This window comes from Chionomys nivalis, chromosome 3 (genome assembly GCF_950005125.1).
Source record: "Chionomys nivalis chromosome 3, mChiNiv1.1, whole genome shotgun sequence".
In the NCBI taxonomy this organism is placed as follows: Eukaryota; Metazoa; Chordata; class Mammalia; order Rodentia; family Cricetidae; genus Chionomys; species Chionomys nivalis.
The window spans coordinates 124,161,466-124,180,225 of record NC_080088.1 but is presented as its reverse complement, the minus strand read 5'-3'; the positions used below and the strand labels follow the sequence as shown (position 1 = coordinate 124,180,225).

The 18,760-nt window shown below is 46.5% G+C and overlaps 2 protein-coding genes across 2 annotated transcripts in view; both read left to right on the top strand.

Annotated features, from left to right (window-relative positions):
• LOC130871589 (RIMS-binding protein 2-like) overlaps nucleotides 1-1,107 on the top strand; it is a 54,625-nt gene extending 53,518 nt beyond the window's left edge. The window contains 2 exon segments of the mRNA XM_057765066.1: nucleotides 358-492; nucleotides 949-1,107. Coding sequence (XP_057621049.1) covers nucleotides 358-492; nucleotides 949-975 — 162 coding nt within the window. The 3' untranslated portion in view covers nucleotides 976-1,107.
• LOC130871588 (syntaxin-2-like) lies at nucleotides 417-17,100 on the top strand. The gene is made up of 8 exons (XM_057765065.1): nucleotides 417-492; nucleotides 4,684-4,757; nucleotides 5,542-5,650; nucleotides 6,177-6,250; nucleotides 6,359-6,496; nucleotides 8,524-8,634; nucleotides 10,679-10,858; nucleotides 16,992-17,100. Exons 3-7 carry the CDS (start codon nucleotides 5,575-5,577, stop codon nucleotides 10,688-10,690), a joined length of 411 nt encoding a protein of 136 aa, XP_057621048.1. The 5' UTR covers nucleotides 417-492; nucleotides 4,684-4,757; nucleotides 5,542-5,574; the 3' UTR covers nucleotides 10,691-10,858; nucleotides 16,992-17,100.
• The last annotated feature ends 1,660 nt before the right edge of the window (nucleotides 17,101-18,760 follow it).

Below are 18,760 nucleotides of genomic sequence, written 5' to 3'. Positions count from 1 at the left end.
TCCCACTTCCCAGGATGCTGAGCAGGAGGGTTGTGAGTTCAAGGCTGGCCTGGGCAACTGAGTGAGATCTTATTTCAAAGTAAGCCAGAAGAGAGCTGGGAATGTGGCTCAGCTCAGCAGCAGGACACTTACCTGGCTCTTGTAAGGCCCTGGATTCCTACCTCATGCATGACTGGGCTTCTTGTCATGATCTGGACTCTGTAGGGAATGTTTACCCAACATTCCTTCAAGCCCTGCCACTTCCAGCCAGAATCAACTGGTCACATCTGTCCTCTTAAGTAGGGTGTCCTTGTGGGAGAAATAGGTTCTGGAAAATGAAGTGGCTTCCTTGACCCTTTCTCCACTCTTTGTTTACAGGGAGAGCTGAATGGGCAGAAAGGCCTTGTGCCCTCCAACTTCTTGGAAGAAGTGCCTGATGATGTGAAGGTCCACCTTTCTGATGCTCCATCCCACTACTCCCAGGACCCACCCATGCGCTCCAAGGCCAAAAGGGTAAGCCAGCCCCCTTAGCCTGCCTGCCTGCCTCTTCCCCTCTCTGCGGTCTGGCGCAATCTTTGCATTGCTGCTTTCATGACTTGGTTCCCACCAGCATCTGCCCTGATTTTGTTCCCCTCTGTCCTTCTTTGGCCATTGTGCCCGCAAATGCTTAGCTCCAACTTGTATGTTGGTGTCCCACAGAAGGACCCTTTGGTTTCAGTCAGTCAGAGGCCTTCCTTGGCCTCTACAATAGGTGCACAGTTCAGCTGACAGAGAGTGAGGTTTGGGGACCCAAATGCCACTGGCCACCCCCTTAGGGCTTAGATGGCAGGGCTTCTGCAGCGTAGCACGCCTGCCTGAGACTGCATTCTCTTGAGTGTCTCATCTTCACATTTCGCCATCACTGCGAGTTCTTATCAGTTGTATTTTACGTATATGTTTTTATCTCTTCGCTCATCTGCTTGGACATAGAAGAAGAGTGTTCATTTCACACCCTAATCAGGCATGTAGCCTTCACGTAAGTGAGCAACCGAAGACACCTTAGAGAGATACCGACTTAAGCTACCCTAAGCGGACAGCGTGGTAGTCTTAAGACTTCAATGTGGGCTTAAAGAAAGAGAAAGAGAGAGAAAAGAAATATGTCTGAAAAAAACCCATTGGACCTAAAGTATTATAGGCTATCTCACCTGGTCTCAGTTGCCCAGCAACTGAATTCAGAGTGAAACAAATCATCTTGAACAATCTTTTTAAATATGTCCATTGAGAATACGGGAAAGGCCAACCTTGGGAACATATTTCTTAAAGCCGTTTGTTTACACAGAGTGCGCCAGCGTGTACTCAAAAGGAAAGCTGCCCGTTGCATTGTTAGCCACCCTCGGGAAAAGCACAACCCGATCCACGTGTTTACTGTGAGCAAGCTTGACTCACACTAACAGCCAAAACTTTAATCCCAGGTCAAGCCCTGAAGGGCAGCCTTGGCTCTGGGCGTGCCAAAGCTGGCCGGAACACCCAGCTGCAGCACCTTGGCCTTAGGAGCAGGTGTTCCCTCTCCTCAAAGTACAATTGTTCAGAGCTCATGGAGGTGAGAGAGAGGTGCTGGCCTACTAATGCGATACTGTCTCCCGACATGGCAGTTCCTGAGACTGCACTAGCTGGTCCCGTGGTATCTTCAGGTGTGCTTTGGGGTGCGCCCTAGGTGTTATCCATTAGAGTTAGACCTTGATTTTCAATCCAAGCAAGCTTGGGGCCCCCTTGCCTTGCATGGTGTATGCGCCCACTGAGTGGCCAGCTCTCACTTGCCTAGTTCTGCCCTGGGGAGTTTAGAGAACCAGAGGCCTGGCAATTACTGGCCATGCTCAGGTGTGTGCCTAGCTGCAGAATGAAGTTAAATTGGCACTCTATGTCCCTTAATCAAATTCCATCCCTTCAAAACACTGTTGGTTAGCTTTTTTCCCCACCTAATAGTCTTTCAAAGCCCACCACGTGCTGGGGAAAACATACCTCTCTTTGGAAACCGTGAGAAGAAGGGCCTCTGAGCTTCCTTAGATTGCAATTAAGGTTCATTTCAGTTTTTTTTCTTTCAAACAGTGTGCCATTCCCAAACTTTCTGTAGGATTCTAACTGACCCAAGGGCTCACTCCACCATGGCAGGGTCTTATCTACCCACCTAGTTCACGATCCATCCAAATTCCCATTGAGAGCTTTTGCTTTACAATGATTGATGGGTACTCGGCCACCTTGCCTATCCATCTGATTGACAATAACTTCCCCTGCTTTTAGTCTGAATTTTCAGAGTAAATTATGACCTGGCTTTCTTTGCCAAAGCAATGGCCACCCTGTCTCCCAAGACACAGACAGCGAAAGCCCATCGAGGCCAGCCTCTCTCTCAGAGGGGGCTTAGGAGTGGGCGTGGGCTTCTCATGGCATACTTTATTTTTTTTTAATTGCTTGCTTAATTTATTTTTTTTCAGATCTTTTTATTGTTTATTTATTTATTAAAGATTTCTGCCTTCTCCCCGCCACCACCTCCCATTTCCCTCCCCCTCCCCCATCAAGTCCCCCTCCCTCATCATCCCTAAGAGTAATCCGGGTTCCCTGCCCTGTGGGAAGTCCAAGGACCACCCACCTCCATCCAGGTCTAGTAAGGTGAGCATCCAAACTGCCTAAGCTCCCACAAAGCCAGTACGTGCAGTAGGATCAAAAACCCATTGCCATTGTTCTTGAGTTCTCAGTAGTCCTCATTGTCCATTATGTTCAGCAAGTCCGGTTTTATCCCATGTTTCTTCTTTCAATTTTTAAAGTATGCCAAATCATGAGCAGGAGACAGAGCACGAGCAAGGAACTTAGGACCGCGAGGGGTGCACCCACACACTGAGACAATGGGGATGTTCTATCAGGAACTCACCAAGGCCAGCTGGCCTGGGTCTGAAAAAGCATGGGATAAAACCGGACTTGCTGAACATGGCATACTTTAAAAATTGAAAGAAGAAACGAGCCACCCACCCTTTCCCCTGGCTGGCGGGAGATGGGGCAGTACGCGTTACCGAGTGAATTGTTGTTGGCACTGACACACCCAATAAAACTGTCGCAATGTACCTACTAGGTTCCTCCCGAGGGTTCAGGGACAGCAAGGAGAGCTCCATCCCCCACAGCCCATCTCCATTCGGGGTCACCTACATCATCTATGGGTTCTGGTGGTCCTAGAAGAGGCAGGGAAATGTCCTCGAAAAAGATAAAAGGGCTGCTCTCCAGAGGCAAGAAACTGCTGAAAAGGCTGGGTGCGGTGAAGTGACCCGTGAGCCTCCGGACAATTCCAAATCCATGTCACTTGCTTTAATTCCAAACTAGGGCTTTCATGACTCCCAAAACCCAACCTTGACCCTCCCACCCCCACAGCAGTAGAGAGATGCACATTTACACTACCATCCACGAAATACCATTGGAGAGATCAGGGAGGGGCTGCATTGTGGTCCCCTCCTTCTCCACTCCCAAGGTTCTATCCCAGGTCTGGGGTGGGAGGTGGGAGGGACACTGGCTGAGCAGCAGGGGAGGGAGGGCTCTCTGCAGCGCCCCCTACCTGCAGTTCCAGCCGGCACACACTTGACATCAGCCCAGCTGAGATCATGGGGCTCTGCGTTCAGCATGACACCTGGCCTGGGTGAGGGTTGTGGCTTTCTGCACAGTACTTAAATAGAAGTTGCCTTCCTTGATCTGTGAGGAAGACGTGTTTAACTCACAGAGACACATCAAAAGGAGCAAATCTCATCTCTGCATGTCACACCCTCTTCTCAGGGACAGCAACTTCATGGTGGCAGACATGTTGCCCAGGTCCTAGTGTGCTCCCCACTGATCTCAAGGCGGACCCTGAGAGTGTGCACCTTAAAAGCAATGTTGTTCCCAAGAATACAACCACTCAATATCTAATTCAGACTCATTACAGTGACTGGGTGTTTAAAGACACCTGGCACACCCCAAATACACACCAACTACTTACAAACACCGATGCACACACATGCAAACAGCCAGAGCAACAGAGACAAATGTGGATATACAAATGCATACATACGAACACAAACATACAAATGCATAAACACAAACACACAAGGCCCATGCACAATCACACACCTGTATGCATATTTGTGTATGTGTTTGGTTTATTATGCATTTTTCTATATACATGTATTTATGATTTGGGTGTGTATGCATACATTATATGTATGCAAGTATGTGCATACTTGTAAGTTGGTATTTGTATATATGTGTTTACATGGGTGTTAATGTGTGTACACACAAGTTTGTGCATGTCTGTCTACATGTCTGTCATGAATACCTATGTGTACAGTGTTATAAACATTTCTTTTGGTAACTAGAACAGTGATTCTCAACCTGTGGGTCTTGACCTCTTTGGGGGTCAAATAACCCTTTCATAGGGTCACATATTAGACAGCCTGCATATCAGGTATTTACATTACAATTCACAACAGTAGCAAAATTGCAGTTATAAAGTAATAACAAAAATGATGTTATGGTTAGGAGTCAGTACAACATGAGGAACTGTATTAAAGGGTCTCAGCATTAGGAAGGTTGAGAACCACTGCTTTAGAGGATTATTTTAAGATATCACCTGTTCTTTAGTTTTATGGGGAAAATTGAGGCCATCCTGAGACTGCTGTCATACTTGGGTGACTCTGCCCTGCTTCCTTCTAGCTATCGAGCAGAGTTGTGATCAGGACGAGAGTGGGAACTGAACGTCAGTGGACCTGCGGATACGAAGGACCCAGGTCAGCCTTCCAGCCTCAGTTAGATTGAGGCGATGTGGAAGAACAGCATCTCCCTTTGTCCAAATCCAAAGCAATTCCATTTGTTTATTGTGCTGGGAATTGAATCTGGTGCCCTGCATGTGCTCAGCAAGAGCTCTGTCATTGAGCCACATCTGAGCCTAGCTGTTGCATCTTTTTGTCATGTCTGCCCTCCCTCACTGTCTGTCTGCACATGGGTTGCATCTCTTCACTGTGAAATGACACCTCAGAAACCCACACAGTCTGTGCTGCAGAGCAGGGGACCAGCTGAATCATCTGGATGTTAGTGGTTTGGTCTTAATTGTTTGGGGGTTTATGGTTGAGACCTGGGAAGTTCAGTGCTGTGTGAACAAGCCTGCCAGTTCAAGGCAGTCCATGTGCCTGCCAGCTGGATTCAGCTTCCCATAATGCTCACCTCCAGAAGTCAGCTGACTGCTGTAGGCCCCAGATTATTTGTTGGTGGCATTTTGTTTTGTTTTTTTGAGACATAGTCTCACTATGTAGTCCTAGTTGGCCTGGAGCTCACTGTGTAGACCAGGCTGACCTTAAATGCAGAGATCTGCCTGCCTCTCCCTCCTGAGTGCTGGGATTATAGGTGTGTGTTACTACGGCCTGGTGACCTCAGGTCATACAGCTTCCATTGCTGCTTTTGCTCTTATTTTCTACTGAAAAAGAGTAACGGTCTGAGCTTTCCAGTCATAGGTTTTACCTCTTACAAAGGAAGGAATGACTCTCATACACTAACACCGTGTTTTCCATGTTCTAGCACTCGGTGCTGTCACGGAAATTTGTGGACGTCATGACAGAATACAACGAAGCGCAGATCCTGTTTCGGGAGCGAAGCAAAGGCCGCATCCAGCGCCAGCTAGAGATCAGTGAGTAGGGAGAGTGTGGCAGACACTCTTCAAAGATCCTTCACACCTTCAGCTGCACCATAAACCGGAAACCCTTTTCTAATGCCTGGGCCTAGTGTCAGCCAGATGTGTTCAGAGTTGGGGGTGGGGAGCCGGTGCTGAGTTGCTCATAGCTGCTGGCGCTTGTACATCAGTCACATATGCAAAGCTTGAGGCGCTTCTGTATACTGCAGTCCCTCCTGCCTGGCTGGGAGATGACCTCCATGTGTTTGTCACATGCCACCTTCAGGCTAGCTGCTTCTGTCCTGAAGCCTGTGTTGAACCTGTAGGAGAGGCACGGCTACTCCTCTGTAATACCAGGGTGGGTCTGTGACACATTGCGGTCACATTTCCGCCACATTAGCCTGCCCAGGAAGGGATCTTAGAAAGGGCAGGGAAACTCTGTGGACGAGGCTAATGGCTCAGTCAGAGCTTAGTGATCCCTTAGTTAACGATCCCTGGCTGCGTCCCACGCTGCATCCTCAGTGCAGTTCCCATTGCCCCTCAGCTGGGAGGACCACCACAGACGATGAGCTGGAGGAGATGCTGGAGAGCGGGAAGCCGTCCATCTTCATCTCGGATGTGAGTGCCACAGCCGTACATCAACACACTTAATGTAGACGGGCACTTTTGCCTTTAACTTACCAGCCAGCCTGGAGTTAGTAATACTTTTTCTTCTGCCTTCCGAAGATTATATCGGATTCACAAATTACTAGGCAAGCTCTCAACGAGATCGAGTCACGTCACAAAGACATCATGAAGCTGGAGAGCAGCATCCGAGAGCTACACGAGATGTTCATGAATATGGCCATGTTTGTGGAGACCCAGGTAATGAGGCATCTTCCCCATGCTCTGGCCAGGGAAGCCAGGGCTAGGTATCAAGTCTCGAGTCAGGTGCTGTTTGTGGTGAATGCTTAACTGAAACCTAAGTGGACACTTCCTCCATAGGCCACTAGTCAGTTACAGGAGCCATGCTCGCTGGCCAGCTGCTTAGGTAGAGAGCCACAGGCAGCACCAGGTGCTGGAGAATAATGAAACCTTCAAATGTCTGTGGTGGGTTTAAGGATATACAGAAACCTTACTACAGCCACGGATATGAATACATGTAAATAAATGTGAACACACATCATGTGACCTCAGTTACATATAACAGTGCTCACAGAGGAAGGAGGTGGCCAAGCCAACCACCCTGAAATTGGCAGGACTGTGGGGACATTGGTCTTCCCCTCTTGGGGCTGTTGACTCCAAGAATGACTGAGCACCAGGCTGTGGTGACACACACCTTTAATCCCAGCACTTGGGAGGCAGAGGCAGGCACATGTCTGTGAGTTCGAGGCCAGCCTAGTCTACATAGCGAGTTCCAGGACAGGCTCCAAAGCTACAGAGAAACCCTGTCTCGAAAAACCGAAACAAGGATCAGGATAGTGCTTAAAGACTAACCTTGAGGGTAAAATCACTGAGACTGACCAGAGCCCACCTCACTCTATGGTGTTCTTGCCTGCTGTGCAGCTCAGGCAGGGATGACCAGAGTGTGTGCAAGTATAACATCAAGTTGTGTGTGCATGGGCGATGTGTCCATACTGACTCAGTTGCAGTGGGAACCTACAGAGACGGAACCAGTCTTCCAGGGTTTTCAGATCCCTCAGGAGCATCTGGGACAGGCTAGGGTGCAGCTGGCCTCCAGCGAGACAAGCTTTTGTTCGTCACCACCTTTCTGAGGCAGCTGTCAGAGTCCCTTGGCTGATAGCTAGTGACGTTCTCTGATGCCTAGATATGTCAAGGGTTTAGGATTCATCCCCACATGCCTTGAATGGTGTTTATTTTGATAAACTTTATCGTAAAAACCTGTGAAAAAGCTCACGTACCAGATACCTGTGGAGGATGCCAACAGTTATGGAGAGGCAAGGGTAGGCACTGGTGGGTTGGAGTGGGTATCTGTGGGCAGGGATTAGCACTGATGGACACGTGTGGTTTTCTTTGACCTGGGATGGACCAGTTGCCACTTGGTCTAAGAACTGTGGAGTGGGGCATCTGGTGACTTTCGGACTCAGAGGGAAGTAGTTGTGTGATGGTAGATCGATTTTGAAATCCCAAAGCTTTGTACGGCTCAGGCTTTAGTTATAATCACTTCATACCTAATGTGTGGTGGGAAGCTTCATTAGGACAAGCCACCAGAGGTGGCCTCACTTCCCGTTACCTTTTAGACATCTGCCGTTGTGTTAGGTTGGTAACACAGAAACCCAGAATCAGGACTTGCTAGTGCATTTGCTTGTGAATGATAGTCACCTATCCATCCTTCTCCAATGCTTTGCTATTGGCTGCTGCAGACTCGGTCTCCTCCCGGACAGGACCCAGGTAATGCACCTCCCCACACGTGCTGTGGACTCTCCTCCCATTGTCATCTTTGACCATCAATTCATTGTCACCTGGAGGCTGTACTTAGTTCGCTGATATTGTAAAGATAAGCAGTAGTGGGTTTCTGCCTGTTAGAAAAGACATCATCCTTTGCGTGTGGGATGTTTTACTGAGGGTAAAACATGAGACTAACCTGAGCTTGCAGCCCTCCCTTCACTGTGCGTCTGTAAAGACATGTCAGGTCATCGCTCATCTGTGGATAGTCTTCACCTGTCATCTGTGAAGACATGTCAGGTCATCATTCACCTGTCCTTGCTGCCACCGCCCCTTTCAGCTGCTCCTGAAACAGGAATTGGGTTGCGTTTGCTGGCGTGTCTGCACCACTTTGTAACCGTGAGGGATCCTGTCTCCATCCCTCTCGTGCTGGGCTTACCTGAGAGCTGTCTCGGGAGACATGAGAGAGCGACTTGACGTTTGCTGAGCTTGAAACTTGTTTTCAGGGTGAAATGGTCAACAACATCGAGAGAAATGTGATGAATGCTGCCGACTACGTCAAACACGCCAAGGAAGAAACCAAGAAAGCCATCAAATATCAGAGCAAAGCCAGGCGGGTGAGTTGTGCTCTGAGGACCGAGCCGTCCTTTGGTTTCTCTTCTCTTGGTCTCTAGCCATGGAAGAAGTGAAATGCCTTAAATACATGTCTTTTTTAAAAATCAAAATAATTCTTTTCACTAAAAATTCCTAAGTTGATATATTTAGTGTTGTAATTTAAACCCTTTAGCACCTCAAGTCAGGGCTGACTTGCCTCCTTTGAATTCTGTTCCCTTTTGCCATCATCTGGGCGGGGGATGACAAGGTGGTGGGATTTGGGTTTCACTTAAATTGATGACACATTGTATGTGACAGCTGTTCACTCTGTAAGGTGACTGGCTGTCTGAACCTATGGGTGGACCTAGTGTCTGCGTAGGACCCCTGGAAGGCAGTCTCAAAGGCAGATGTCCCTTTGCTTAGGCTTCTGTCTTGTATCCACGCTGTCCCAAGGGAATGTAACTGGTGCAGAGTCTGGATGTACTCTGCTAGCTTGAGGGGGTTCCATGAGGTTTCGTGTTGCTGCTAATAATCCTCATTCCTGTAATGGTCACATGGCCTTGGCTGATATGAGTAGCTTACTCTCCTACCCATTCTGTATTTCCTCCACCATAAATAAGAATGTAGGTAGGTCTTGCTTCTTCTCCTGCAGGAGTGACCCATACCTTCATTTCTGAAGGATCTGTGCCCTTTCTCATCCTGCCTGGATTAGGTTGTGGTCGTTTCCCATTGACTTTAATCACAGGACATGGTAGCACCGAGAGATGCCCTAGGGATCTCCTGCACTGCAGACGTAATCTTCCTTTTCTCCATTGTGAAGAAGCAATCCAGTTTCTTCTTGGTAATCTGTCATCCCTCCCAATGCTGTCTTCCCTTTCTTAGCATGTTGGCTAAGAATGTCTAAGGCACCAGAAACCCAGAATAATGAGGGGGAAGCCTGAGCTCCCAAAACTTGTAAGCTAGCAGAACTTAAGATCTCAGGAACAGGAAGCAAATAATTTCCTAGTGGGTAGTTAGGAGTGATAATGAGTGAAACAATTCCCATTTCCACCCCTGGGTTCCTGGACTCATGAATCCTGGCTATGGGAGAAACCATAGGGAAGGAGTACTTTCTCATCGGGGCTACAAGCTCCCAAATAATGACACAGAGACTTATTATGAATATGTTGGAATAAAAGCGGCGGGGCTGCGTCCCCGGCACCCAGCCGCCCGCATGGCTACCTTATGCCCCGAAATAATTACACGGAAACTGTATTCTTTTAATCACTGCCTGGCCCATTAGTTCCAACCTTTTATTGGCTAGCTCTTACATATTGATCTAACCCATTTCTAATATTCTGTGTAGTACCACGAGCTGGCTTACCAGGAAAGATCTTAACCTGCGTCTGTCTGGAGTGGGAGAATCATGGCGACTCCCTACTCGGCTTCTTTCTCCCAGCATCCTGTCTGTTTACTCCACCCACCTAAGGGCTGGCCTATAAATGGGCCTAGGCAGTTTCTTTATTATTTAACCAATGACCTTCCTCCATCATGAATATAATAATGCTATATTATATCAGCCCTAGCTTAGCCTTGTTCCTAAATAGTTCTTATAATTTAAATTAACCTGACAAGGGAGCAACTACTGAGGGAGTAGGCCTGAGCCAGAGACATCTGCAGGACGGGGTTCAAACCAGGGACCTCTGCAGGAGGGGGCCCAGGCCAGGGACATCTATGGAAACAGGCCTGAGCCAGCTACCTCAGCCTGAGCAGGCCCCAAGCAGCAACCTCCACAGGAGCAGGCTTGAGTCAGTGACCCCTGCCAGAGCAGGCCTGAGGCAACAACCTCCACAGAAGCAGGTACAAGGGAGCCACTGTTGAGGGAGCAGCCCCAAACCAGAGTCCTATGTCAGACTGGGCATGAATAAACAACCTCTGAGGTAGCAGGCCTGAGCTAGCAATATCTACTGGAGCAGGCCGGAACCAGCCACCTCTTCCAGAGTAGGCCCAAGGCAGCAACCTCAGCATAAACAGCCCCAAGAAAACAATCTCCATGGGAGCAGGCCAAAATAACCCCTGGTATTGCAGAGCCACCACTGAGTGACCTCCAGGAACAGAGTGACCAACGGTTTGACTGGAACCATGGCCCTGACTGTACCATGAGGAGCAACCATCGGAGCCTTGGATTCACTGGCACCTGGAAGATTGATCACCAGAGACACAGACAGCCCCAACTACACCAATCAGAGGAAAAGATGGCTAGACAAGGTAAGAGCACACACCAGACCACACACCCAGAACTCAGTCATGCTAAACTCCATGTCTTTTTCACTAGCATTATACTGAAACACTTCTAGATTATTAAATATTCTTCCACACTATAATTTTAAATACCCTCCTAGCACTTGGTTATGTGAATATATAATAAATTACTTCACAAATCCACTATGCTCAAGCTCAAACTTTAAATCTTTGGCTTTAAAAAATCATACTAGGATTCAGGTGTGATGACACACACCTGGAATCTCACGCTTATGAGTCCTGAGCTGAATGATTTCAGGTTGTAGGGCAGCCTTGATTGGAGAGCGACATCTGTCTTCAAAACCATGAACAGCCTCAGAGTGTTGAAGTCGTGCTGGAATTATGATCATTTTCACAAAAATTTTTATTAGAAAATTTCCTAGAAGAGGAATAAATCAAAGAGTACAATGTTGCACATCTTCAGATAAATACCACCCAACTATTTTCAGAAAAAAGTGTCTTTGCCCCTTTATGACTGTGTTCTCAAACTCTGATTGCTATTAGATTTCATCAGAAAGCTTAAAAAAATCATTGTGATAAAGTAGGTGAAATACAACATTTATCAGTTTAAATACATTTCAGCTCATAGCTCTTAGAGGCATGAAATAGAATCTTAAAGCTGTGCAACCATCACCAGTTCCATTTCTAGAACTGATTCATTGTTCCATGCAGGAAATCTGTGTCTGCAAAACAGAGAAGGATTAAAATTTTCTTCTAGTTTTTCCAAGCTCAACTCACCAGCTCTGTCTCTTTGTATTATTATCTTTTTATTGCCATGTTTTGTTTTAGAATGCTTTTAAAGATTTGTTTTGATTCATGTTATGTATGGGTGTATTCATGTGTGTATGTGTGTGTGTGTGTCAACAGGGGTCAGAGGAAGTCTTACAGGTAGTTATGAAACCATCTGTGTAAGAGAAGCAAGGGTTCTTAATTGCTGATCCATTTCTCTAGACCCTTGTTTTGGAATTTTTGAAACAGGGTTTCCTGTAGCTCAGGCTGGCCTGATCTTGCTATGTAGCTGAGGCTGGCCTTGAAATCCTTATCCTCCATCCACTCCTAGAGTGCTGTGATTGTAGACACGTGACACTTTGTGTGGCCTTTATGTTGTTCTTGGAAGTATGTGGTGTTCCCATTGGTTCTCGGAAGGGTGGCCATGCAGAGATGAGTCATTCTTGGTTATGTTTCTGCTCCTCTGTGCCAAAGAACTACGTTCACTGTACTTGTGTCTCATATACTACCAGACAAGTTGGAAATTCAGACTAGGGGTCCAGCAAACTCACCCAAGCTTATTCTTATTTTATTTCTGTTTATGCGTATGGGTGTTTTGCTTACATATACGTCTGCTTACACCACACATGCATGCAGTGCTTTTGGAGGTCAGAAGAGGGTGTTCAATGCCCTGGGTCTGCAGTTCCAGTTGGTTGTGAGCCATCAAGTGGGTTCTGAGAATCAAACTTTGTTTCCTCTGGAAGAGCAGCCAGGGTTGTTGACTGTTGAGCCATCTCTCCAGTCTAGAAGTCTTTTCAAAACAACCGTTATGGTGACATTGATTTAAAATGAGAGCCCCATGGGAAAATGACAAAGAATGCTATTCTAAAGCAGGTCAGTCAGCTCCTGGTAAAGGAGGAATTAGGATCTGGTCGCTGAGAGTAAAGAGATCATGTTGAGTGTTAGCTGGAGCTCTGTTTCTACACTATACACTACAGATAACGAGGTTCACCTTTTGCGATGTAGACAGAACGCTGCTGTATTTTACTCTATTTATGGCAAATGGCCAATTGTATATACCCTAAGTTTTTCCCTGTAGGTTACTGGCTGTCTGCTAATATACTTTGGTTGCAAGGAAACACACAGATTCTGGTCACTAAAGCAAAAAGACATTTTATTTAGTGAGGTGTTAAAGAAGCTGGCAGAGTGTGCCTGGAAGAAGGCAGGTAGCCTACAAAGAAGCAGGTCTTTCTATTTCCACATGCTTGGCCGGACTATGTTAACTTTGCCTCCTCCATCAGTGTTTTATTAGGTTCAGAAGCCTAAGTCTCGGGGATGCAGGGTTGGTTCTTAAAGTTATGTCGTGTGCTTGGACCTTGCCTGTGGCAGGACCCTCAGGAAGGCTTACAGCAAAAGTCTCCAGAGAGCTTTTAGATCTTCTAGCTGGAGGAGGCTCGGGAGTTTTACCGAGAAGGCAGGGGTATGGTATCTAAAGAAGTGCATACCAGGTGGAAATCAGGCTGCTGTTGGGAAGTGGAAACAAATTGGAGCCCAGCAAATGCCGCATCCAGCACCTAAGAGCAAAGAACAGGAATTCACTGGTATTCAGGCTCCTGAACCTTGCGTGTGTTGGTTAGTTGTTATATGTTGGTTTAATATTTTTCAAATGTTAAAATGATAGCAGCCACTTCGTCCTGTCTTCCCCCTCCCTCTTCTGCCTTCTCTATTTCTCCCACCAAATATACACACCAAAATAATATAGCTTTGCAGAGATTGCATGTCCGAAGCGAATGACCAGAGTACACATGCTCCTAACTTTTCACCTTCTATTGACTGGGGTGCCAGCAGACTCTGTGAGCATGCCTTCAGTTGCTGCTGGTTGACTTTCCAGTGGCTGGATCTTGGCCCAGCTGAAGGTCACACTGTAGAAACTTCTCTAGGTCATACTGTTGGTGATCTGGCTGTGGGAAAAAGCATTCTTTGCAGGTGCTTTCTTTGTGCTGACATGCATATGTGTATATATATACATATTAATATATTAATATATAATTAATATAATGTATTAATATATATATTAATGTCTGGACGAAACAAATTCCAAGGTCAGCAATGTGGTCCACTCGCTCGCTCATGAAGTCACTTGGGCATTTCCTTCATTGTTGTCATTTGCTTTGTGAGAAGCAAGCCTCAGCTAGTTTGAAAGATGCCCAGCGATCTCTCCTTTTCTACCCATTCTGTCACTCCTTTGTTCTTCCTGCAGATGTCACTGTCTTATCTGTGTGCAGGGACAGATGCAGGTCAGGAGCTAGGCTTAGCGCAGAGATCAGGTGACATGATCAGTTAGACCAAATGTAAGACAACAACAGAAGAATCTATACAAACCCTGGATTTAGGAGGAGGGAATAGTTTCCTCTCTGTGAAACTGTGCCGCCCCCTCCCTGTCTTCTTCCTTCTGGAGCTTGTCTTGTAGTGGAACTTTCAGTCTCTGCAGCTGTAACTTGTGATTCTCCCCTTCCTTAAAATTCCTGCCTTTCTAGGGTTTTACACGCACCCATATATATATGTGCATGTATACACATATATGTTTGTATATATGTGTATGATAAATGGGGATTTATTATGTGGGTTTCTGTGTGTGTGTGTTTGCTTGTGTGTGTATATATAGAGAGATATTCCTTCTATAAGTCCTGTAACTGTGGAGAACTCTGACTACTGCAGATTTTGGCACCAGAAGTGAATCCAGAGCAGCAGAAGGATAAGGGTGACTCAAGTATCTGGCGTAGGCTTTTCCATTTGCCAACAGCTACAGCTAATGAAGCCTCTTCTGGGAGCTCAGAGAGAACTGAGAGCCCATGGTGAGAACACTTTACAAATTAAGGAGAAGAATGCCATCCATTATCCCGATTCACCAATTATGAGCAGGAATGCGTCTGGTGGTTCTGTATAGGAAACTTTGGACAGTTGCAAAATAAGGAAAGTGATGGTGATGGTCAGTTGCTCTCAGCATCTCTGGTAAATTAACAAAGGATAGGAATGAGCTTTGTGTTAACCAAGGTCTAGCTTCTCAGCACGTGCTGAGGACAACAATGAATTTAGTGATAAGATTGACAGGCTCCAGTATTAAAGGAAACAGGATAAAAGTTTCTAAGTGTGTCCCGGAAGAGAATCTTTCCAGCAGCCATAGACCTCAAGCTACAGAAAATCAAAGAGCAGCCCACATGATAAGGTTGGCTGAACTACAGCAAATACTCAAGTCCCAGCCTCAGACAGTGTCTGCAGTTAGGCAAGGGCATTAATTGGTAAAGTATGGAATCCTGGGACTTGAGATGGGGATGTGTGGGAGGACTCTATTAGGGCTGAGAACTGTGAACTCTCAGGTACTCAAGGGTTAATCTCACCTGGGGGGTAATCACTCTACCCTCATTACCCCCTCCCCTTGAAATGTTATCATTGTCACCAGTGACTGAGGAAGTTCATTCTTCATTGTCTTCTAAACCAGCTGTGAAGGAAATGTCAGGCAACACAATACTGATGCCCCTCGGGGTCACCAATAGCTGCCTCTAGACCCATAACCAGACTTAAGGTACAGTAGGCTGGTAAGGGGAGGTAGAAAGTGTAGTTCATGGGGCCCATGATCACAGAATCCCCTGGTCTCGCCCTGTTCTCTGCTATCCCGAGGGAGCTGACCTGATGAAAGATGGGATGGTCTTTTGAAGACATAGTTCCAGTGTCAGCTAGATGGCAGCAGCATGGAGGGCAGGGGCAGGGTTCTCTAGAAGGTGCTGTATGCTTTGAATCAGCATCCAGTATATGGTACAGTTTCTCCCATAGCCAGGATCCATGGGTCCAGGAAACAAGGCAGGATGGAAAAGGCAATATGTATACTCATTACACCCTAGTGACTCCCTAGAAAAAAAAATTCCTTCCTGTTCCCACAACCTTAAGTTTTACTGGCCTGGAAGTGTTGGCATGATATTGGGGAGCACTCCTGCCAGGAGCCACAGCAAACCTTCAATTGAGCTGGAAGATCAGGATTCCCCCGGCCACTATGGACTTCTACTGACCTTAAAACAACAGGCTATAACTGGTTTTCTGCCCAGAAAGGTGAGAACAGATGTGTTTAACAGCCTGGTGACCTTTGGGCTACCTATGTGGCCGAGACTACACCCAGACCCTCATATTGAACTTGTTTTCTTAGTTAATCTATAGAACCCATCTTTATAGAAGATGGCATTTGTACTTAACACAGAGTTTTGATGTGGTCACGTCTTTAGATTTGCTGTGCACATGAGATTGAGTGAATTATCAGGAAACTTCACCAAATTGTGCTGTGCCTAAAAATGCCTTAAATAAACTACTTGGCATCAAACTTGAAGTTTGAACCACCATTGGACTGTTACCCTGCTGCCTGTGGTGTTTGCAGAGATCCACACAACATGGCTGCATTTAAATCATACAAAGTAGATCAGGCCCAAGGACATACCAGACACTCCAGGTTGTGAAAAGGGCACAACTCCCTCACATGGGCTTCATAAAATGCTGTCCCCTCACACTGCAGTGGCAGGAGGGGGCACAGCTTAGTGGTGGAATCCTTGCCTGGCATGTGTGAAAACTTGGGTTTGATTCCTCGTGACTCAAAACAGTAAAACCCTTTGACAGCAAACAAAAACGTTGTCATGGCATGACTGCACACCACCCTACCATCTGATGCTGTGTGTGCAAGGACTGGGGACCGCTGTTCTGCTCTTTCCCTCACTACTGATAGAGCTTACTTGATGGACCTGGACCTGACCCACTACCGTTCCATGCTCCTGACCCATTTCTTGCTGTGGACTTGGTTCAGACTTTTCATCTCACAGATGAATTCTGCATCTTCATTCTCAAACCTGATTCCAGGAGCAGTAACACCGTATTCCTTCCTGATATGGGCCTCGTTCCTTATGAGCAGTAACACCGTATTCCTTCCTGATATGGGCCTCGTTCCTTATCTCTGTGGATCACGTTCCCAGCACACTGTTGAAACCCTTGCGCTCTGCAGTGGCTTTCTTTCCTTAACCTGCATGTTTATGGAGAGATATGCAGCCACATTTACAGTGTGATGTCTGATGTGAATTAATATTAGCATTTCAAATGGAAATAAAGCCCGGTAGTGGGGTACACACCTTTAATCCCAACAGTTGGGTGCCAGTGGCAAGCAGAACTCTGTGAGTTTGAGTCCAGCCTGGTCCACATAGCTAGTTCCACAATAGCCAGGGCTGCATTGAGAGACTCTGTCTCAAAGTAAATAAATAAAAAGAAACAAAAAGGTTTGGAATCAAGAACCAAAATTTGCCTCGGCCAAACTGCTAAGATAGGCAGACTTATACTAACTGCCATCATTAAAACTGCTCAGCCTTACAGCTTTAGTGTTATTCAATACATTCTGACATAGAGGAAGATGTGAGCATATTCTTCTGTGAGAGGTTACAGGCCAGTGACTGATGGATCTCAGTGGATTCTCCTCTTGACCAGTGCAAAGCCAAAATGAAGATGCCAAGACAGAAGCGAGGGAAGAAGGACTTATTAACTGCAGCAGGAAGGAGAAGCGAGGCATCGTCTCTACAGCCGGGCTCTCTCAAACCAAAGAACAGGTATGAATTTATAGGAAGGCCACACTTGTTCCTATGGGGAGGGCGCATTCCTGCACATGCCCAGTGTGTGCTGCAAAGCTTTATCTGGAAATAAAAGATCACCTGTCATTGACACAGCGACCACCCTTGAAGGTGCAGCTCTGCGTGGCTACTAACAGTGTGAAGCCAGTGAAGCTTCATAAGACCTTGTTTCCAAACCAAAATATAGGAGCAGGGGCTAAAGCTCCATCTGGAGAGGCTCTCTGCTTCCTGACTGTGAATGCCATGTGAGAGGCCGCCTTCAGCTCCCACAGCCACAGCAGACTCTACCCTCCAACCCCCTCAAGTCACTGTTGTCTCAGCAACAGGAAAAAACCAACGCACCACATTACTGTGTTGAACATGGGGTTCCCGATGTTTCTATGAAGATTTGGTGGCTGAGGACGCCTTGTGTTATCAATCTCCCAGGTATAAAGAAATGCCAACATTAGCACCTCAGCTCTCATCCTAAAGGGAATAAGAGATGGTTTATTCTGGAGTCATTTAGAGTAAGCACGCCCCAGGAACACAAATTTAGGTTACCCCAAAATTCCATGTTCCAATATGGAAGCCTTTCACAGGATTTGCGCAGTTTTACACAACAAAGACAGTCGTAAGTCGAGGCAACTTTACCATACATTTGTGGGCACACCAGAGCGGCAGGTACATCGAGAAGTGGGGAGCGCTATTCTACAGGCGAACAGGTGATCTGATGACATTCTTAGAGCTCTCCGTTTTGAGAAGCTAATGTTCTGCTAAGTTAATAGCTTCAAGGAGGTGTTTATTATCATGAGTTACTAGTTTTGATAGAGTGACAGTTGGGTGGTGGCGGCAGACACCTTTAATCCGAGCATCCAGGAAGCAGAGGAAGGTGGATCTACAGAGTTCCAGTCCAGCCTGGTCTACAGAGTGAATTCCATGACAGCCCAAACTAGACAACCAAACCCTGTGTGTGTTGAAATGTCAAAAAAAAAAAAAAAAAAAAACAAGAGGGAAGGAAGACAGGAAGAAACTCAGGAACTGAGTGCGGCAAGGAGCTAGAACTAGCACAAGGTAAAGTAATTAGTCGCTGGACCTATCAAATTCAAACCTCTGCACAATATTGAAATTCTGCCTAGACTGTCTCTTCAGACACAACACAGACTCTTTCCAGGAGCTTTGTTGTTGTTGTTCACAGCCAGACAGCATCTTTTCAGACATTTTTGTTCACACAAACTAAGTAAACTACTTTTTTCATAATGCAGAGTAAATTAAACCAGGTATAGGGAAGTACACCTGGAATACCAGCAGCACAGAGGAGGTAGAGGCAGGAGATTCCTATGAGTTTAGTGCCTGCTTTGGATATGATATATAGCAAGTACTTCTGATAGCCACATGCTGCGAATACATACACACATAGGAACTCACACACACATATACATAGGAACACACACATACACGTAGGAACAAACACCCATGCACATAGGAACACACATACACATAGGAACATACACACATACACTAGGAACACACG